The sequence below is a fragment of the Hyla sarda genome, chromosome 3 (genome assembly GCF_029499605.1).
Source record: "Hyla sarda isolate aHylSar1 chromosome 3, aHylSar1.hap1, whole genome shotgun sequence".
Classification (NCBI taxonomy): domain Eukaryota; kingdom Metazoa; phylum Chordata; class Amphibia; order Anura; family Hylidae; genus Hyla; species Hyla sarda.
Genome location: NC_079191.1, coordinates 113,033,440 through 113,056,589, shown reverse-complemented (window position 1 = coordinate 113,056,589; position 23,150 = coordinate 113,033,440). Strand labels below are relative to the sequence as shown.

The 23,150-nt window shown below is 44.5% G+C and overlaps 1 protein-coding gene across 2 annotated transcripts in view; it reads right to left on the bottom strand.

Moving 5' to 3' along the window:
• Positions 1–1,717, bottom strand: part of CLSTN2 (calsyntenin 2) — a 1,059,217-nt gene extending 1,057,500 nt beyond the window's left edge. For both annotated transcript variants that reach the window (XM_056564871.1, XM_056564872.1), the window contains exon 1: positions 1,427–1,717. In XM_056564871.1, coding sequence (XP_056420846.1) covers positions 1,427–1,493 — 67 coding nt within the window. In that variant the 5' untranslated portion in view covers positions 1,494–1,717. The remainder of the gene's footprint in view (positions 1–1,426) is intronic.
• Between the last annotated feature and the right edge of the window lie 21,433 nt (positions 1,718–23,150).

Here is a 23,150-nt window from a genome sequence, read left to right as displayed (position 1 = left end):
TGGAAATCTTTCCAAACCAAGGTGCCTCCAGCTGTTGCAAAATTACAACTCCCAGCATGCTTGGAAATCCAAAGTATAAATAGATCTTAGTATAAATGCTGTTACAAGCAATGCTAATACCACCATGTTTCCAATTCTTATGAAAATCTTTCCAAACCCAGGTGCCTCCAGCTGTTGCAAAATTACAACTCCCAGCATGTTCGGACAGCCAAATGTATAAATAGATCATAGTATAAATCCTGTTGCAAGCAATGTTAATGTTACCATGTTTCCAATCCTTATGGCAATGTTTTCCAACCAGAGTGCCTGCAACTGTTGCAAAACTACAACTCCCAGCATGCTTAGACAGCCAAAGTATATATAGATCTTAGTATAAATCCTGTTGCAAGCAATGTTAATATTACCATGTTTCCAATCCTTATGGCAATGTTTTCCAACCAGGGTGCCTGCAGCTGTTGCAAAACTACAACTCCCAGCATGCTTAGACAGCCAAAGTATATATAGATCTTAGTATAAATCCTGTTGCAAGCAATGTTAATATTACCATGTTTCCAATCCTTATGGCAATGTTTTCCAACCAGAGTGCCTGCAGCTGTTGCAAAACTACAACTCCCAGCATGCTTAGACAGCCAAAGTATATATAGATCTTAGTATAAATCCTGTTACAAGCAATGCTAATGTTACCATGTTTCCAATCCTTATGGCAATGTTTTCCAACCAGAGTGCCTGCAGCTGTTGCAAAACTACAGCTCCCAGCATGCCCGGACAGCCGAAGGCTGTCCGGGCATGCTGGGATTTGTAGTTTTGCAACAGCAGAAGGCATCCTAGTTGGAAAACACTGACACATGGAAGGAAAACAACAAACAAACTTGCCAAAAAGACCCCACTTTTACTAGTCTTTACTTCAATACCTTAAAACCAAAATGTACCATGTGATCTTGGCACTTCTTCTAGAGAGAGGACTGACTTAGTTAACTGTTACAATTCCATACACCCATCACCACCCCAAAAAAAAAGGCTGTTGATGGGTAAGGGGTTGGGGCAGAAGTGAGAATGCCAATATTACAGGTGTGCTACTGAGTCCAGGTAAAGTCCCATTTCTACACAGCTCCCATTCTTCTCAATGACAGAACAGAGAGAAGTCCTAGTTTCCAAACAGTGGCTACTTTATCCCAATAAAAGCAGAGAAGACTCTCCACAGCAGACTTTTCTCCTCTTTCATGGAATAACCTTGAGACACAAGAAATGATTCAGGTAAAGTGAGGATTCTAGAAGCTGGAGTCCCCAGCAGAACACAATGCAAGGCTCCAAAAGTATCACAGAATGCAGAGTAAACTGAAATAACCATATAGACATGACATGGTCCATACTACAAGCACTGTCTACAGGAGAACTGCTCAACAGCAAACTCCCAGAGCCTTCTTACCTTTTGTGGTGAGGACACTGCAGCCAACACCCAGGAAGAACACTGCTGTCACCCACTGAGCTGACATCCTTCCCAGAGAAGTGGAGGCAGAATCCCTTTTCTGTAAAACCTGGTCATGCAAGATCACAGAGGCAGCAGGCAGGCTGGGGATGGTGTAGGTAGCTGAGCTCCTTAAATCACAATGTAGATAGGGTAGTGCTCCTCCTTCAGCTGCTGCTGCTATGGTCTATGCTTTGTGCAGGGAGTGACAGAGGATCAGTGTCTCTCCCAGTCCCCCTTGCTAGTGATGCCCAGTAATTCTCACCTCTCTGCTGCTATTTCTTGTTCAGATCTGTCTGAAGGCAAATTTAAATCCCCTGGAAAGGCTCTCTGCTGCCACCTAGCGGCGCTCGCGGTAACGTCTGCTCTAGATTGCTGTCACCCGGCAAATGAACGGATGCGTCTGCACAAGAAGGCTGCACGGTAAGGGAACAAGAAATACTGCTGGTATAGGAGAGCATGGAGGGTTAGGGGACAGGGGAGTACATGGACTGGATGGAGGGGCTGCAGATTCTAAATGTGCATTGAACAGGTGCCAGAGAAATGAGTTGACAATAGATAGTAATAAGACTGTGTTCACACTAATGATATTTTTGTGCATTGTACAGTATTTTAGCAAAGATTGTGATTGGAGATAAAGAGGGGAGGGGGGAATTCAGAGAATTTATGCTTAAAGGGGTATTCCACCCCTAGACATCTTATCCCCTATCCAAAGGATAGGGAATAAGATGTCTGATCGCCACGGTCCCGCCGCTGGGGAACCCCGCAATATAGCATGCAGCACCCACCTGTATCTGCTTCCGGCAGCGCTGGAGGTACTGGCTTCGGACCACGGGAACGGAAGATCGTGACGTCACGACTCTGCCCCCGTGTGATGTCACGCTCTGCCCCCTCAATGCAAGTCTATGGGAGGGGGCGTGACAGCTGTCACGCCCCCTCCCATAGGCTTGCAGTGAGGGGGCGGAGCGTGATGTCACACAGGGGCGGAGCCGGGACATCACAAATGCTCAAGCCCCGTGATCGACAGTTATCAGACCAGACCCGGAGCAAACACTTGGATAGGGGATAAGATGAATAAGATGTATAAGCGTCGGAGTACCCCTTTAAAATGTGGCACACACTATTAGGCTAAGTTTCCACTTGGGTTTTTTTCTGGCAGTTTTTAGAAAACTACCACTGCAATTTTTGAGCCAAAGTCAGAAGTGGATCCATAAGGGAGAAGAAGTATAAGTCCTTCCTTTATATGTCCTATTCCTTTTGAATACATTTCTGGCTTTGGCTCAAGAACTGCAGTGGCAGATATCCAAAAACTGCCAGAAAAAAACCAAGTGGAAACATAGCCTGTATAATATTCAGATATTTTGCACCCGATTTATTGCCCTGTTAGCCAATCTTTTTTAAAAAGGGGGATGGTTAGGCTTTTTGTGCTTTTAGCACCCTATTTTCAAAGGTTTTGCACCGCTTTCATGTGCACAAAGTGTCGTAGTTAATACCAAGAATGCCTGGTATTAAATGTGCTATTTGCCCCCACATTTTCAAGAGAAAAACACTTCTGAAAACTCTACGGGGAGATTTATTAAATCCTGTCCAGAGGAAAAGTTGCTAAGTTGCCCATAGCAACCAATCAGATTGTTTCTCTCATTTTTGAAAAGGTCTCTGAAAAATGAAAGAAGCGATCTGATTGGTTGCTATGGGCAACTCAGCAACTTTTCCTCTTGTCACGTTTTGATAAATCTCCCCCTTTGAGGTGCAACATAAAGAGCCCTAATAACACAAGTCTTTGAATATCCCCCCCCCCCCCCAGAGTGTTAATTCTAAAACCTAAATTCAATATTCCCTCACCCTTAGCTCTCTGGCTGATGCAAAACTACAACTCCCATCATGGCCACAGGCTGACCGGGCATGATGGGAAATGTAGTTTTGCAACTAATTAATTCATTTGGTAGGGGCTGAAAACAGAGGGGTGAGTGGGCTTTCTGAGGGTACATCCTGTAGAGCCTACTGTTTCGGCTATGTCCACACACAGTATTTTGGTTAGTTTTTTTATATTTTTTTTGCCAAAAAGAAAGATGGAAAGATTTGCACCTCTTCTGTGTTTTGAACCCATTTGCAGATTTGCTCTGGACCCTTTTGAAAAAAAATAAAAATAAAAACATGTGTATCTGGAATTTACTAATTTGAGGTTTCTTATACTGTACTACTGTATGTGCAAATGTTTTAGTAACTGGTTAAGGCCATTAACTGGAATACATATAGTGGGGGAGATTTATAAAAAACCTGTGCAGATAAAAAGTGGTGCAGTTGCCAATAGCAACCAATCAGATTGCTTCTTTCATTTTTTTTTAAAAGGACTCTCAGAAATGAATGAAGCAATCTGATTGGTTGCTATGGGCAACTGCACCACTTTTCATCTACACAGGTTTTGCTAAATCTCCCCAGGGGTCAAGTCCTTGGAAAAAAAGTGTGGGAACTCGCCAAAGATTTCCAAGGGTTGGCCCCACAGAACTCCTGCTAATGGGAATGGTGTTCCTGCTGTGGATAAAGTGCAGGGACTTAGTTCCCACATGTTCCTGCAGGACTTTCACCCTGAATCTCCCCCACTATATGTATTCCAGTTAATAGCCTTATCCAGTTATTCAAGCATTTGCACATACAGTAGTACAGTATAAGAAACATCAAATAAGTAAATTCCAGTTACACATGATTTTTTTTTTTTTCAAATTATTTGTTTAACTTCATAATACAAAACTCTTGTCAGAAAGCATGTTAAGGGGTATGTTCACATGTACATAATCCACAGCAGATTTTCCAGGCAGAAAATCTTCAGCAGATTGATTTTATTGCTACCCCTTGGCCCTGATTTACTAAGAGTGGAGTGTGGTTTTCTTTGTGGGTTTTAATTCCCTAGAATTTATTTTCCACGGTATTTACTAAGGTTTCCCTACATTTTCCACATTCCCTACATTTAGCTTTTTTTACACATCCTCTGATCTCTCTGGTTTTCCTCAGCTCAAATCCATCACATTTTATGTGGAAACCTTAGTAAATATGTTGTTTTTTTGTGAAAATGTCGGGAACACGCCCCCTTTACTGTAGCCACACACCCTTTTCCAGATGACCACACCCCTTTTTCGGGTTTTCTCAGTAGAATGGAGAGTTGGCGCACAACCTGACAAAACATCGGGTTTACATTAGTAAATCAGGGCTATTGACTTTAGTAGGTCCAGAGCAAATTTGCAAATCCTTCACTACTATTGCTGATTTGCTGCAGGCCTATTAAAGTCAATAGGTAGCAACACAATCAATCTGCAGCTGATTATATACATATAAGGCTATGTTCACACAGTGGAATGTCCACATGGAAAAACTCCTTGCAGACATTCCACCAACAGCGGAACATGCTGAAAAAGTGGAACAAGCCGGCGCTAGGACCTCTCGCAAAGTGTGCCATCTCATTGATGGCAATACATTTCCGTGCGGACTCCGCAGAAAGAATAGGCATGTCTATTCTTTCTGCGGTCTCCGGAATCAGGATTTAAAGGGGTACTCCACCACACTTCCTGGATATGTTCCCTGTAAACCATCCTCCCTGATATGCATGGCTCCAGTGGCCTATGTTGTCTTCACTGGCGGCTTGGTATTCTTTGCCATGCATCTCTCCCCTTGCCTACATCTCCCAACAATCATTGCAGCTCTGCTCAGCCACCCCCACCCTCCTTCTCTGAGCAGCAGAGAGAGGTTCAGTGTCTGATTGGCTGAGGCTGCACACACCTCCTAGCTGTCAGCACTAAAGAGAACACGACTCATCAGTTGAGGGCAGAAACCACATGGTCTGTGTCTCTCAGGAGGGTGGGGGCTGCTTTCAAAGAAGGATATGGACAGAAACAGAGTGGATGGCTCATTTATGTAATTCCCTCATTTCATGCATTTAATTGACAACCTAAGAGGGTAAATTGCTCTATATAGGAGCTGCACAGCTCCTGGGACGTGAGTCATCAGAAAGCAGTTAGACAGAAAACAGCAACTCAACTTCAGAAGCTAATAACTATTGGAAGGATTAAGATTTTTTAATAGAAGTAATTTACAAATCTGTTTAACTTTCCGGAGCCAGTTGATATATAAAAAAAAAAAATTTGGCCTGGAATACCCCTTTAATTCCCCAGAGTACTCCTTTAATGAAATCTTTGTTTACCATGATTGCCTCCTTTTGTAACCAACATCACTGCTTTATTGTTTTGCACCTTTCATGTACTGTTCATTCTACAGTACCCGTGTCTTTTAGAAAGGTATTTCGCCCCCAAGCATAGATGCCTGGTGAGAACGCTTAACTGTACAACTAGAGATGAGCAAACTTTTAATAAAATCTGAGTCGGCCGATTTGCCGAATTTTTTGAAAACAGCTATTTCTGGCCTACAGAGAGCCTCCATAGGGGTGTAGAACACTTTGCTGTGTTCTAACACGCATATGGAGTGTGCAGGGGTAGTGGTATAATACTGTTATTCAGTATGACATGCAGATTACAGGCATCTCTTTTAGAATCACTGCCGCAGAGCTGCACAATGACAGAGCCTGGAGGTGGCATCAGTATGAGAGACCATATAGTGGCTGAATGACATAGCGTGGAGGTGTTGGCAGCATGAGGAGACCATATAGTGGCTGAATGACACAGCGTGGAGGTGTTGGCAGCATGAGGAGACCATATAGTGTCTGAATGACACAGCATGGAGGTGTTGGCAGCATGAGGAGACCATATAGTGGCTAAATGACACAGCGTGGAGGTGTTGGCAGCATGAGGAGACCATATAGTGGCTGAATGACACAGCTTGGATGTGGCTGAAGCATGAGGAGACCATATAGTGGCTGAATGACACAGCATGAAGGGGTTGGGTGCATGAGGAGACCATATAGTTGCGGAATGAAACAGCCTGGAGCTGGAAGAAGCATGATAAGACACTGGGGCTTTACAATCCCTAAGATTAAAGATTAATCATCAAATTTAAATTGAAGATTTATGGTAGTTAGTGCTACCATAAAAAATGTTTAGGTCCAGGCCCAACAGCATCAGTAAACCATTTATTGGCTGAATGAAACAGCCTGGAGGTGGCTGAAGCACGAGGAGACCATATAGTGGCTGAATTACACAGCATTGAGGTGTTGGCAGCATGTGGAGACCATATAGTGGCTGAATGACACAGTGTGGAGCTGGCGGAAGCATGAGTAGACAAGAGGGCTTCACAACCCCTAAGATTAAAAGATGAATTTTGAAATTTAAATGTAAGATTTATGGTAGCTAGTGCTACCATAAAAAATTTTTGGCCCAGGCCCAGGCCCAGCAGCATCAGTAAACCATATATTGGCTGAATGATGCAGCCTGGAGGTGGCTGAAGCATGACTAGACCATATAGTGTCTGAATGGCACAGCCAGGAGTTGGCAGTGGCATGAGTAGACAACAGGGCTTCACAATCCCTAAGAATAAAATATGGATTTTGAAATTTTAATTGAAGATTTAGGGTAGCTAGTGCTACCATGAATTTTTTTTAGGCCCAGACCCAGGCCCAGCAGCATCAGTAAACCATATATTGGCTGAATGGCACAGCCTGGAGTTGGCAGCAGCATTAGGAGACACTAGGGCTACACAATCCCTAAGATAAAAAGACTAATTTTAAAATTTAAACTGAAGATTTTGGGTAGCTAGTGCTACCATAACAAAATTTTTATTCCCAGACCCAGGCCCAGCAGCATCAGTAAACCATATATTGCCTGAATGACAAAGCCTGGAGTTGGCTGAAGCATGTGGAGACCATATAGTGTCTGAATGGCACAGCCTGGAGTTGGCAGCAGCATGAGTAGACACTAGGGCTTCATAATCCCTAAGATTAAAAACTGAATTCTGAAATTTAAACTGGAGATTTTGGATAGCTAGTGCTACAATAACAAAATTTTATTCCCAGACCCAGGCCCAGCAGCATCATTAAAGGGGTACCGTATATACTCGAGTATAAGCCGAGTTTTTCAGCACGATTTTTCGTGCTGAAAACACCCCCCTCGGCTTATACTCGAGTGAACTCCCCCATCCGCAGTGGTCTTCAACCTGCGGACCTCCAGAGGTTTCAAAACTACAACTCCCAGCAAGCCCGGGCAGCCATCGGCTGTCCGGGCTTGCTGGGAGTTGTAGTTTTGAAACCTCCGGAGGTCCGCAGGTTGAAGACCACTGCGGCCTTCGACATCATCCAGCCCCCTCTCACCCCCCTTTAGTTCTGTACAGTACTCACCTGTGTGGGATAGTGGTTCAGGGCTGCTATTTTCACCGGGGAGGCCTCATCTAAGCGCTTCGGGCCCGGCCCCAGAATAGTCACATTGCCTTGACAACGACGCAGAGGTACGTTCATTGCCAACGTACTTCTGCGTCATTGTCAAGGCAACGCCTCTATTCCGGGCCCGCAGCGCGGAGAAGAGGCGCCCCCAGTGAAGATAGCAGCCCGGAACCACTATCCCACCGGACGACCTCCTCACCGGACAGTCCTGCAGCACCGGACCAGCGCCGAGCGGAGGTGAGTACTGTACAGAACTAAAGGGGGGCGAAAGGGGGCTGGATGATGTCGAAGGCCGCAGTGGTCTTCAACCTGCGGACCTCCAGAGGTTTCAAAACTACAACTCCCAGCAAGCTGGGAGTTGTAGTTTTGAAACCTCTGGAGGTCCACAGGTTGAAGACCACTGAGGGCGGATGATGAGAAGAGGATGATGAAGGGGGGGTGTGTGATGATGACAAGAGGATGATGAAGGGGGGGGGTGGGATGATGAAGGGGGGTGGGGATGATTACAAGGGGATGATGAAGGGGGGTGGGGATGATGACAAGGGGATGATGAAGGGGGGTGGGGATGATGACAAGGGGATGATGAAGGGGGGATGTGTGGGATGATGACAAGGGGATGATGACAGGTGATGATGATGAGGGTCTGGATGATGACAGGCCGTGATGATGATGAGGATGTTAATGACGGGGGTCTGGATGATGACAGGGGGGGGATGATGTATTTCCCACCCTAGGCTTATACTCGAGTCAATAACTTTTCCTGCAATTTTGGGTTGAAATTAGGGGTCTCGGCTTATACTCGGGTCGGCTTATACTCGAGTCAATAACTTTTCCTGCAATTTTGGGTTGAAATTAGGGGTCTCGGCTTATACTCGGGTCGGCTTATACTCGAGTATATACGGTATTCCAGGCAAAAACTTTTTTTTATATATCAACTGGCTCCGGAAAGTTAAACAGATTTGTAAATTACTTCTACGCTCTGATAGCACACTATTGGCCGAGCAGGGCAGCTTTTTCAGGGAAAACTCTGCTAGTTGCAGCCATAAATCAAGTTTTCTGGCTGCCCAGAAGTCCAGCAGATCTTCAAGGTGTGGTGGCCTGGGCATGTCAAGGTATGACACCACCTGCTGGTTCAGTTCCAGGTGTACCTGCTGCTGATGAGTTGCTTCACTATGCGGGTGAAGAAAGCTACTCACCAGTGACTGTAGACTCAGGCTGCTGCTGATGGAGCTGGTACTGCTCCTGCCACCTAACCCCTCCCCAGCAGCCATGGCAGTTGAAGTTGAGCTCATTGGGCCCCCTGATTCAGACCTGCGAGAGGATGGACAATAGCACCGATAGGCATGGGCCAACTGACTACATAGGATGCCTCTGTAGTAGATCATTTTGTCCTCCCTCTCAGTGGGTGTACAAAAGGCCCCTAGCGGTAGCGAGGGTCCAATAAGGTGGAGATCTAGAAGTCATCCCGCTGCTGAATGGTGACAATTCAGCCGTCACTATGCAAGCAAGTGAGCATGCATCGTTCCATTTGTGCAAGTGACTCAGAGGGACTCCCTGCCTCCATCTCCACTGCATACTGCCACGGTGTGTCTGGGTCCTCTGTCTTGCCTTCTTCATAACCCTCTAGCTCCTCTAGCTGCTCCTGCTCCTCCTCTCCTGTCAGATGACTAGAAAAACCACCCATTTGGTGAAACCTAAACTGTGCTCCACTGTGCCCCTCCCCCTCCTCCAGTTCAGCCCCCACAGGGCTCATGTGGCCGTGAGATGTAGGCACCACATCTCCAGTGCCCTGACCAGCCATCGTTTCCAAAATGTGTTGTAAGAAATGAAGCAGTGGAATTACGTAGTTCATCCCGTAATTCTGGTGACTTACAAATAATGTGGCTTCCTCAAAGGGCCTGTGCAAATGGCAGGTGTCACATATGAGCTGCCACTGGTTCACGTTTAAGTTACACAGGGGAATACCCCTATCTGCTTGGATCATCTAAAAGTTGGTGATGGCTCTTCTCTGTTCGTACAGTCGGTCCAACATATGGAGGGAGGAATTCCAATGTGTGGCAATGTCACAAATCAGATTATGTTGGGGGATACTGTTCTGACGCTGCAGCTCAAGGAGGGTGTGCTTTGCGGTGTACGAGTGGCTGAAGTGCATGCAAAGATCCCTTCCCATTGTTAGGGTGTCTTGAAAATGGGGGGAACACTTCAGGAACTGCTTCACAGCCAGATTGAACACGTGTGCTATGCAGGGCACGTGGCTCAGCCTTCCCAGTCGCAGCGCAAGCAAGATGTTCTTCCTGTTGTCTTCCTGTTGTCAGTCACCATGGTTCGTGGAGTAAGCCATGCTCTGATTTCTTTATGAATGGCTGTGCAGGAACCACATTCACCCAGTGAGTCGTAAAGTACATGTATTGTCTCTGACCATAGTTACAGCTCCAGACTTCAGCGCTGCCGTGCACTTTGGTACACACTGACAGGCTCAAGGACTGGCAAGGAGTCCACCACTTGAAAAGGGAGGGACTGCAGCACCAGCAACTTAGACAGGAGCACATTCAGCTTCTGCGCCGTTGGATGATTTGGCGCATACTGTTGTCTCTTGGACATGGCTTCGCCGATGGATTGTTGGCGGAATGGCTGACTAAAAGTAGGAAGAGCAGGAGCATCTGGAGCGACAGAAGGAGGGTATGACACACAGCTCCCTTTCGGCTGAGGTGGTGGAGCCTTGGCTGGATGAAGGAGGGAGCGGCGTGCCACTGGGTGATGCAGCAGGCTGGACCACTACATTGGAGCCACGGTTCTTCCAGGCCACTTTATGGTGGTGAAGCATATGTTGACGTAGAGCCGTGGTGCCAACATTGGGACCCTGGCCACGCTTCACCTTCTGCCGACATATCTTGCTTGTGGCTATGTGAACCTCCTCCAGACGCTTGATGAAAAACTGCCACACCGCCGAGTAGCTGATTTTCCCACCAACAGTCTGCACTAATTGACTGCTACTGCTACCGACTCCAGGAACCTCTGTTTCACTACCTTCCAGGAAGGTAGGCTGCCGCGAAGCAGGTGGTCTCCCCCGGGCACATTTGGCTCCCGAATTTCCACTTCTGCCACCATGCTGGCTGCCAACCATTCTACAACCTTGCTGGCTCAGCTGCTGCCTCACCGGCAACCTACAACTCTCTTCTCCTGATGATGATGAAGCTCCTTCTGCACTCAGCTCCCAGTTGCGATCGGCTTCATCATCATCAACAAGTCTGCATGTCACTGATGTCCTCCTCAGGTTCCTCAACAGTGTCTGCTTCTGGAGCCTGAACACTGGCAAAACCATCTCCCACCCGTGACTCTCCTCATCACTACTTGCTCGCTTAGATGTCTCCTCCACTTCTTGGCTGGGCAGTAGTTGCTGATTGTCCTCTATTAGATCGTCCTCACTGAATAGTGGAGCCGAACCCACAGCATAAGATACTTCTTTAGGGGAGGGAACAGCATAGGACAGAAGCAATGTGAGTACAGAGACTGCTCTTGGGCCATGCCAACTGAGGGTTGTGTCTGAGGAACCCACCGACTGTTGACTGGGGGTGTCAGATGTCACTTGTGATGAAGTGGATGACCATGTTAATTGACGAGCAGGGGCAGTTGTGCACTTTTGGCTGGCCTTTCACAGTATCTAGGCCCTTGAAAGAATAACAGGTACAAAATAGTACACCACTTAGATGTAGGTATGTGTTATGCACTGATGATGGGCAGAAAAATGTTCTACAGTACACTTAAAAAAGTATCTGAATACAACACCAGCCGGTGAGTACTTTTGTCTGGACTTTCACACTATGTAGGCCCTTGACAGATTAACAGGTACAAAATAGTACACTACTTAGATCTACATATGCGGAATGCACTTATGGGGGCAGAAAAATGCGCTACAGTATGCCTAAAAACTCTGTATCTTTGTTAAACATAAGCTGGTGATTACTTTTGTCTGTCCTTTCACAGTATGTAGGCCCTTGACAAATTAAAAGGTACAAAATAGTACACTACTCAGATGTACGTATGCGGTATGTACTTATGAAAGCAGAAAAATGTGCTACAGTACCCTTAAAAAAACAGGTAAATATAAAACACCAGCAGTACACAACAGTGCTGCTGCCAAAAAAGCTGTGTACTAAACACAAAATTGCACTCTGTCAAAGACTATTAGGGATGGACTGCTGGGTATTATACCGTCAACAGACTAGAGTAACCAGCAGATGATTTTTTTTGTGGAACAAATACACTGAATTGCACTGAAAAATTATTCCTGCCTCCTCTGCTAAGGTTTATGAAGTTGATGCAGCTTGTTGAAATGTATGAGGCAACACACAGCTATCTGCCCCTCTCTGTAATACTATGCCGAAGAAAGTGACTGGGAGGTTAATGCCTGCAGCTGCAGCAAAAATCCTTTTCAGTAAAAAAAACAATGCTCTCTGTCCACCAGAACACTGATGTGACTAGGAGGATGTTAAACACTTCTGGACTACACTTTTCTCTGCTGTAAGACACAAAAACACAAGCTCTACGTCCTATGATCCTTTTGCAGTGTATTGTAATAAAGTGAGGAGCCGGAATTATGGCTGCCGATTATGTAGGGCTGTGACATCACAGGGGTGACTGGCTGCTGATAGGCTGCATCCTGCATGTGATTCAGGGTCATCCTACTTCCCTTCCCACCTTGCCTTCCCGCCTTCCCAGCCCCATGCATGGCAGTAAATCGAGTTTAATGAAGCAATTTGCACAATAGAATCGCGGCGATATTTGCATTTGTTGCAAATCAAATATTTCCTGAAATTTGTAACTAATTTGAGTTTGTCAGCTTCGATTCGCTCATCTCTATCTACAACCTAAAGTACTATGATGTTCATAAACACGTACAGTAACATATTAATATCCTTCCAGAGCATTTGCTTAGTAGTCACCTGTGATTCTGGCACCACTGTCAGTGTATATGGTGGGGGGATTAGAGGAATAGTTATTAATTCACATTCCAACAAACAAAAGAGCAGAAGAAAGAATCTATAAAGTATGATGGTTAAGGTGCTTTGTGCTGTTATTATACATCATTGTTAAATGTATTGTCATTTCTGCCTTACTGTTGTCATTTAATGTGATCTATAAGTGGACAAATCAATAACCGTTCACTGAACTTATACCACGAAGATGCAGTAATGCATCAGTGTTTGTGTCTTACTATAGTTCAGACCAATATTGGCAACCTAGCAGTATCTTGATACTTGACTATATTCCTAAACTAATGTAGAGCCTTATAAACTGAAAGAATGTAGAGAATTATAGACTGAAAGAAGAAATCTGTAGATTTATAGTCAATGGAGTGAGCCAGGAATTAGCAAATAAAATAATTTTTATTGTGTCATTTTTTCAAGACCCCAAAGCTGCCATGAGCTGTTTATAATTCTGCTGTCTTCTTATGTGAAGAGACCTTTAGATCACTTCAGGCCCCGTGTATGAGTGCTATCTTTACATCCTTAATACCTATAGTAATACAATTAACCTCTCAATGACCATCCATATGCTTTTTTTTACAGTGATCATTAAGGGTACTTATCCTAGCGGGTCTAGAATGAGGTGGTGCAGGTTAGGGGTGGGCGATATACCGGTTCATATCGAATACTGACATTTTTGTGCTGCACAATGTGAATTTTAACCCATACTGCAATATCGGTTTGGCTTCTCCCCCTTGGGAATGAATGAATTAGCCCAGCGCTATCCCCACATCCGGGAACTAATCATATGTTGCCCGCGAGCGCTGTTCTGCCCCCCCAATTAATTATCAGCCTAGCGCTGTCCCCATCCCCATCCTCCTGTTTGTTGCGGCTGCCGACGCTGACACTCTAAACCAGTGGTCTTCAACCTGCGGACCTCCAGATGTTGCAAAACTACAACTCTCAGCATGTATGCTGGGAGTTGTAGTTTTGAAACATCTGGAGGTCGGCAGGTTGAAGACCACTGCTCTATACTGTGTGGTATCCCTATGCCTGGGCTGCAAAAAATAAACAAAATAAACTTTATCTTACCTCCCGTTGGTCAGGTACCGGCCTCATCTGCTTCCTAGGGAATGGAACGTCGGACAGCCATCAGTCTATCACCGTCCGCAGCGATGTTCCGCCTTGGCCGCTGATAGGCTGAGCCCACTGTCATGTATGAAGCCGTCCAGAGCTCCTTACATGACAGTGGGCTCAGCCTATCAGCGGCCGAGGCGGAAAATCGCTGTGGCCAGTGATAGGCTGACGGCTGTCCGACGTTCCCGTCCCCAGCGTAAGGCCGATGTAGGAACACGCGTTAGTTAATTTTGTTTACCTTGTGTCAGCGCCGGCAACAAAGGAGGAGGGCAGCGCTAGCGGGTGACATGTGAGTATTTACCCCGATGGGGACAGCACTGGGCTGATAATTAATTGGGGGGGGGGGCAGAACAGCACAGCGCTGGGCTGATAATTAATTTGGGGGGGGAGGAGGAAATACCGTTATATACCGTGGAACCGCCGAAAGTCACAAAAATACCGTGATACACACATTTGGTCATACCGCCCAGCCCTAGTGCAGGTCTCCTGTGAATAGATAGTAGCTCATCCTGGTCTTCTGATCCTGTAGATTAACCCTTTACATGATGTGATCAAATCATTAATTCTGCATATGATAAGTTACAAACATCCTAAAAATATATATGTATATACAAACATATATCTCCACATCCATTATGACTCAAACAATAGCATTTTGTTATTATTGAACCCACACCTTGAATGCTGTATTATTTAAAAAAAACACCAAGATTGCTGTATTTTGTTACTCCACCTCCCAAAAAAGAAAATGATCGCAAAGTTATATGTATACCAAAATAATACTAAAAAAACCTTTAAAAACAAGAAAAGGTTAAAACCTGACAGCACTATTTTATTTTTTAAAGGAGAAGTCCTATGCCGACAGCTGGGAACGGGCCCGGCTCTTCCTGGGAGCAGAACGTCATGGCCCCCCCACCCCGAAGCAGGGGCCGCCACGCACCCTCCATATAGCTCTATGGGAGAGTCTGAAGATAGCTGAATGTCTCTCCCATAGAGATATATGGTGGGGACCTGGCGGCTCCAGTTCCAATGCGGGGGTCGTGATGTGCCATTCCAGAGGAGAGCAGGGGACCTGTACAGGAGATCACGGGGGTCCCAGCTGTCGGACCCCCAGTGATCTAAAACGTATCCCCTAGGGGACACGTTTTTTTAGCATGGGACTTCTCCTTTAAAGGAAAACTGTCACCTTGATCACCCACACTAAACCCAATACACAGGGTTATAGTGTGGGTGACCAGGAGAGCAAAGAGGAGTCACTTATCAAATTCCATCCAGTGTTTCCTGTGATATTGCCCGACAAAAGTTCCATTCTCAATTTGATTACCTGCACGCAGGAGGCGGAGCCCCGATGGGTTTCCGTCCTCTGCTTCTTTCTGCCTCCTGAAACAATCTGCCTCTATTAGCATATTCAAATTCTGTGCTGGGCTCTGAGGGAAGAGCGCAAGTGCACTTAGTTTACAAACAGTTCTCACGTCCTAGTGACGTGAGAGCTCTTCTTGCCAGACCAGCCTCGGAGCGCAGCATTCACGTGACATGCGATTCATGTCACTAGGATGTGAGAGCTGTTTGTAATCTAACTGCGCTTGCACTCCTGCCTCAGAGCGCAGCGCAGAATTTGATTATAATAATAGAGGCAGATTGTTTCAGGAGGCAGATAGAAGCAGGGAGACAGCAATCGGGGCCCCGCCTAACGGAATTAAGAATGGGATTTTCGTCAGCAATATCACAGGAGCCACTGGATGGAATTTGGTAAGTGACCTCTCTTTGCACTCCTGGTCACCCTCACTATAACCCTGTGTATTGGGTTTAGTGTGGGTGATCAGGGTGACAGTTTTCCTTTAATGTTTCTATTGGGCCAAAGTAGTATAATGTAAACAAAAAAATACATAACAGTTTGGTACAGCTATTAGCATACCGGCCCACACAATATTATTTTTACCATTTGGTGAACAGCGTAAATGTAAACAGCAAAAAATAAATGAAAAAATCTAATTTTTTCATTTTCCTCTGTAAACTATAGAGTTAAAAAAAAAAAATAACCAAAGAAATATAAGAAAGCCAAAATGGTGAAATTTAAAATTACTAAAAATAAAAAAGTTGCAGCATTTAAAAAGTAATGATGAAAATAAACAAAAAAATACTTGAGCATTAAAGCCCAGAAGGCATGCCAAGGGAAAGGGTTAGGTCTGGGCGTTGTACTGTATGTATGTTTTTATGTGTGTACTACAGTTATGATAGCCTATAATTGTTCTTTACTTAAAGGGGATGGTTACTTTCAGTCATCTTTTAATTTGTCAATAAGACACTGAAATATCATTGGTGTAGGTCTCTGTCCTATGATCCTCATTTATAGTTAGGAAAGAGTTGTGCCCAAATCTCTGTGTCTGTAGTCAGAATATCCTATTCTCTACAATGAAACAAATTGCGCAAAGGACATATGTTGGATTTAGTTGTGGATTTACCACTGATTTCAACCCTGTCACTTTGAAAGTCATGAAATCCTCTGTAAAAAGTAAAACAAATCTATAAAAAATGAACATGCTGCATATTCTATGCTCCTTTGTATACATTGAAACAGTCTGCAGTATACGGATCCAATTGCTTAGTATTGTAATTTACTGTGGACCTCAACTTCACAAATCAGCAGGTAAAATCTGTAACCATTCCATCAAGTGTGGAGTCACCAAGATGAAAATGAAAAGTCACCAAGATGAAAAGTTCTAAAAATAAATTGGTAAAAATAATGATGGAAAAAAAGAAATTCGTTCTCCATTGTAACTATTCATTACAGGTCTTTCAGATCTGTTTTTATCATTGCACTTCTGTCAGGGAAATCCCAATTGTATTTAGACCATTGCATAGCAACAGGTGCAAGTTGTCACTGTCTGTGCAAGTGCTGACATAAATTGATGATATTCAATAATTTTAGATGTAAAAAAAGAAGAAAAAAAAGACAAACGGAATTTAATTTGCTGTTTAGAGGTTCACCTGTTTTATTTGTAGAGTGGTTAAGAAATTCCTTTTGTTAAATGTCTGTATCTGTCTTTAAATGGGTACTCCGGTGGAAAACATTATTTTTTTTTTCAACTCTTGCCAGAAAGTTAAACAGATTTGCAAATTCCCTCTACAAAGATTGTAATCCTTCCAGTACTTATCAGCTGCTGCATACTCCAGAGGAAGTTTCTTTTCTGTCTTTCTGACCACAGTGCTCTCTTCTGACACCTCTGTCATGTAAGGAACTGCCCAGAGCAGGAGCAAATCCCCATAGCAAATCTCTCCTGCTCTGGGCATGGACAGAGGTGTCACCAGAGAGCACTGTGGTCAAACTGGAAAAAAAAACTCAACTTTCTCTAGAGCATACAGTAGGTGATAAGTACTGAAAGGATTAGGATTTTTTTTTTAAGGAAGTCATTTATAAATCTGTTAAACTTTTTGGAACCAGTTGATATGAAAAAAAATTATAATTTCCACCGGAGTACCCCTTTAAGTATCATAAGTGTAATTATGGTAAGTGAGCTTTTACACCTTGTTCACACTGGCGTGGTGCTTTAACCCCTTAATGACAATGGACGTAAATGTATGTCATGGTGACGTGGTACTTAGCGCACCATGACGTACATTTACGCGCCGACATGATCGCGAGCACCGGAGCGGCGCTCGCGTCATGTCCGGCAGGTCCCGGCTGCTATCAGCAGCCAGGGACCCGCCGGTAATGGCAGGCATCTGCGATCGCGCGAATGTCCGCCATTAACCCCTCTAATGCCGTGATCAATACAGATCATGGCATCTGCAGCTGTGCGGTACTTTGCATGGAGGATCGGATCGCCCGCAGTGCTGCCACAGGGATCCGATCATCGAGCATGGCGGCTAGAGGTCCCCTCACCTGGCTCTGGCTGTCTCCCGGGGTCTTCTGCTCTGGTCTGCGATCGAGCAGACCAGAGCAGAAGATGACCGATAATACTAAGCAGTGCTGTGTCCTATACATAGCACTGCACAGTATTAGCAATCAACTGACATAAAAAGTGTACAAAAAAAAAAAGTAAAAAAATTTAAACTAAAAAAGTAAAAAACTGTGAAAAATCCCCTCCCCCAATAAAAAAGTAAAACGTCCATTTTTCCATTTTACCCCCCAAAAAGCGTAAAAAAATAATGAATACACATATTTGGTATCGCCGCGTGCCTAAAAGTCTGAAATATTAAAATATATTGTTAATCATCCCGTACAGTGAACGGCGTAAACGTAAAGAAAATAAAAAATGTCAAAAATTGCTGCTTTTTTGTCACATTTTATTCCCAAAAAATTAATAAAAAATTTATAAAAAGTAAAACCTAACCAAAAGTGGTACTGATAAAAACTACAGATCATGGTGCAAAAAATGAGCCCTCATATCACCCCATATACGGAAAAATTTGAAAGTTATAGATGGTCAAAATAGGGCAATTTCAACCATACTAATTTTGTTAAAATGGTTTGAGATTTTTTTTAAGCGGTACAATTATAGAAAAGCATATAATGATGGGTATCATTTTAATCATATTGACCCACAGAATAAAAAAAACATGTCATTTTTACCGGAAAGTGTACAGCGTGAAAACAAAACCTTCCAAAATTTGCAAAATTTCGGTTTTCTTTTCAATTTTCCCACATAAATAATATTTGTTTGGTTGCGCCGTACATTTTATGGTAAAATAAGTGATGTATTTACAAAGTAAAATTGGTGACGCAAAAAACAAGCACTCATATGGGTCTGTGGATGGAAATATAAGAGAGTTATGATTTTTAGAAGGCGAGGAGGAAAAAACGAAAATGCAAAAATAAATTGGTCTGGTCCTTAAGGCCAAAATGGGCCTGGTCCTTAACCCCTTAAGGACCGGGGGTTTTTCCGTTTTTGCATTTTCGTTTTTTGCTCCTTGCCTTTAAAAAATCATAACTCTTTCAAATTAGCACCTAAAAATCCATATGATGGCTTATTTTTTGCGCCACCAATTCTACTTTGTAATGATGTCAGTCATTTTGCCCAAAAATCTACGGTGAAGCGGGGAAAAAAAATCATTGTGCGACAAAATTGAAAAAAAAACGCTGTTTTGTAACTTTTGGGGGCTTCCGTTTCTACGTGGTACATTTTTCGGTAAAAATGACACCTGATATTTATTCTGTAGGTCCATACAATTAAAATGATACCCTACTTATATAGGTTTGATTTTGTCGGACTTCTGGAAAAAATCATAACTACATGCAGGAAAATTAATATGTTTAAAATTGTCATCTTCTGACCCCTATAACTTTTTTATTTTTCCGTGTATGGGGCGGTATGAGGGCTAATTTTTTGCGCCGTGATCTGAAGTTTTTAACGGTACCATTTTTGCATTGATAGGACTTATTGATCGCTTTTTATTCATTTTTAAATGATATAAAAGAGTGACCAAAAATGCACTATTTTGGACTTTGGAATTTTTTTGCGCGCACGCCATTGACTGAGCGGTTTAATTAATGATATATTTTTATAATTCGGACATTTCCGCACGCGGTGATACCATAAATGTTTATTTTTATTTACACTGTGTTTTTTTTTTATTGGAAAAGGGGGGTGATTCAAACTTTTAATAGGGGAGGAGTTAAATGATCTTTATTCACTTTTTTTTTCACTTTTTTTTTGCAGTGTTATAGGTCCCATAGGGACCTATAACACTGCACACACTGATCTTCTATGTTGATCACTGGTTTCTCATAAGAAACCAGTGATCAACGATTCTGCCGCATGACTGCTTATGCCTTTATCTCAGGCACTGAGCAGTCATTCGGCGATCGGACAGTGAGGAGGCAGGAAGGGGCCCTCCCGCTGTCCTGTCAGCTGTTTGGGATGCCGCGATTAGCCGCGGCTATCCCGAACAGCCCGACTGAGCTTTCACTTTCACTTTTAGCCGCGCGGCTCAGCTCTGAGCGCGCGGCTAAAGGGTTAATAGCGCGCGGCACCGCGATCGGCGCTGCACGCTATTAGAGGCGGGTCCCGGCTTCACTATGACGCCGGGCCCGCCGTGATATGATGTGAGGTTACTGTGTAACCCTGCGTTATATCAGAAGAGCAGGACCAAGGACGTACCGGTACGTCCTTGGTCCTTAAGGGGTTAAGGGGTTAATATATGTAAAAGCATTAGATCATTGTGCATGTTGTGGATGTGCGACCATGTCTGTTTTCTCTATTTGAATTCACATTGTGTTTTCTATCCCCCTCTTCTTTTTTTTTTACTTGGTCTGCACTCTGCCCCTCCCCCTCAGCCCAGGCATATCTAAATTAGCAGGAAGCTGCACAGGACCCCTTAATTTCTGGCAGCCTTCCAATCTCTGGGAGCATATGGTAAGTGAGCTTTTACACCTTGTTCACACTGGTGTGGTGCTGTGCGGTGTCCATTGCTGCCGCGGTGCCGTGTCTGTGGGGAGCCACAGCCCTCGGACTGGTTTTAGTGGCAATGGGGCTGCTCTGCCAGTGGGTCGTTCCCCCAGTGGGCACTAGTGTTGCGGCGGTTGTGGTCACCGCTCAGTGCTACGCCTTTTTATGCTATGGACCCGCTACTTACAGGTGGCCGTGACGTGACTAGCGGGCTTGCACTTCATGATCATAAAGTACACTTATGACCTGTTAGTTTAATAAATGTTGTTGAGAAGCATTAGATCATTGTGCGTGTTGTGGATGTGCGACCATGTCTGTTTTCTCTGTTTGAATTCACATTGTGTTTTCTACCCCCCTCTATTTTTTTTTACATGCTCTGCACTCTGCTCCTCCCCCTCAGCCCAGACATATCTAATTTAGCAGGAAGCTGCACAGGACCCCTTTATTTCTGGCAGCCTCCCAGTCTCTGACTGGGAGCATATGGTAAGTGAGCTTTTACACCTTGTTCACACTGGCGTGGTGCTGCGCGGCATCCATTGCTGCCATAGCGCCATGTCTGTGGGAAGGCGCAGCCCTGGGACTGCCACTCTGCCAGTGGATCGTTCCACCTGTGGGCACTGTTGTTGCGGTGGTGGTGGTTGCCGCTCAGTGCTGCGCCATTTTATGCTAGGGACGTAAGGGACCTGCTACTTACAGGTGGCCATGACATGGCTAGCGGGCTTGCACTTCATGATCATGAAGTACAATAACGACCTGTTAGTTTAATAAAGGTTGCTGATCATTGTGCATGTTGTTGATGTGCAACCATGTCTGTTTTCTCTATTTGAATTCACATAAGTGTAATGTATAACTGTCATTTTGTATGTCATACTGCTAGATCAGCAAACACTAAGGTATTGTGGATGTGTAAGGGTTAACTTTGGCATTTTTATTTGTACATGATGAGTGGGTCATTGGTCACATCACTCTTCACAGTTTATTTCTTTTGAAGTGAGAGAGGGGTTTCTTAGGGCAACCCCCCTACCCCAGAGGGCTGAGTCAGAGGGGAGGACGTCTTCCAGCTCTGATGAGGTCTTGTCTACACCAGAGAACTAATTCAAGTCATGCTATGAAGGCAAGCTTCTTCAACAATGCTCTTTCCTACTGGGAGAAAGAAAATCTTCTAGTCATAAATAGAGAACCAGCTGAACAAGGACCCTTCTGCAAGCACAACTTTTGTGGGCTTCCACATCACAACAAGTTCTTCAGTGTACACTCTATGCATAGGGCATTGTGCTTCAAAACTGTGAGTAAAGTCTTAAAGTAGTTGGACCACAGTGAACCACAATAGCGACCTTACTAAAACCGTCAGAATCACCTTATTGACTCTAAGCCAGTGTTATTGCTGCCAATTTTCCACATGTTCACTTAATAGTACTCGGACTTTGCAACCCTGTGCAAAAGTAACTTTAATATCTGGATTCTGTGTATTGACTTTAAGCAAAGTTCAACCCTGCAAGTTCCCAGGGTACCAGGGTACCTATGGCCTCATTGTTGCTTTAATATCAGTGTCAAAGTCTGCTTAATCTATGCAAGACACTCCCCCCCCCCCTTCACCATTACAGGGGAACCATCAGCACGCAGGGGAACCATCAAGTTAGAAAGATCACCCTGCCAAACAGCAAGGTTTCCACAGTGGGTGGCCTGCCATGGAAATCCTGCTTTCCGTATTCTGTCAAAATATAAAACTAGTCTTACCAGCATCCCATTGAAATCAGTGGGGCTTGAATTTCCACAGAAATTTCCATAGAAATTTTGGCTGAATTCTGGCAGAATTCTGCAATTCCATTCAGCAAGCTTTGGAAGGAATTTTTGCGGAATTGTGAAAATTCTGCTATGTGAACATAGCCTTATTCTTCATGAATGAGGTCCCACTCTATGAGTAATATCATATTGCTGGGAACCAGATACAGCGTTCTGGGGGAATTCCTTCAAAATGACTGATGCACTTTATCAGATCTGACCAGAATATTGCATATTTTATCCTGAATAGATTATGCTACTTTCTGGAGGAGCATTGTGTTAACATTGATTGTTTAGAGCAGCGCTTACTGTCAATTTCTCTTTAATTCTATATCAAAGTTGAGTCAAATTGGTAAATTCACTAAATATATTCAGCTTAGTAAAGATCTTTGGTTTGCTCCATGATCTAACATTGCAGAATGCACCTTCGGGTCTTTCTGTGATATTAATGTTGTTCAAGGATAAAAACAGCATTGCAACTGAGAAAGCAAAAGGGAATCAGGTGTCAGGATCCGGGCTGGTAGCTGGTAGCGGAGGCTGGTGGTGGATCCGCTGTGCCAGAGAGGTGATGACGTGGGCCGTACCAGGGGAACGGAGTCTAAGGAGTTACTGGTTTTCACCAGAGCCCGCCGCAAAGCAAGTAACCCCCAGGTCGTTCCACCCAGTAGCGACTCAACCTCTCTGGCTGCTGAGATAAGGCAAGGTACAAGAGGATCAGGCAAAGGCGTAGTCAGATGTAGCAAATGGTCAGGGCAGGGGGCTCAGGATCACAGGGGGAAGTCAGTAGCAACGGGAACGGCAACAGGCAGGGTAACACAGGAACAAGGAATGCTTTCTTTCAGGCACAAGGCAACAAAGATCCGGCAGGAGGCTGTGGGAGGAGACGGTACTTATAGACAGTGCACAGGTGAGGCCTAATTAAGTCCAAACAGCACTCCCTCTCACAAAGCTAAACCCTCAATGAACCACATTGGACCAGGCACCAATCACCTGTGCACTGGTCCTTCAGATCTAAGAGTCCCGGTGCACGTGCGCCCTAGAGAGCGGGGATGCACGCGCTGTGACGCCGGAGCGCTGCCTGGGGACACACGCTG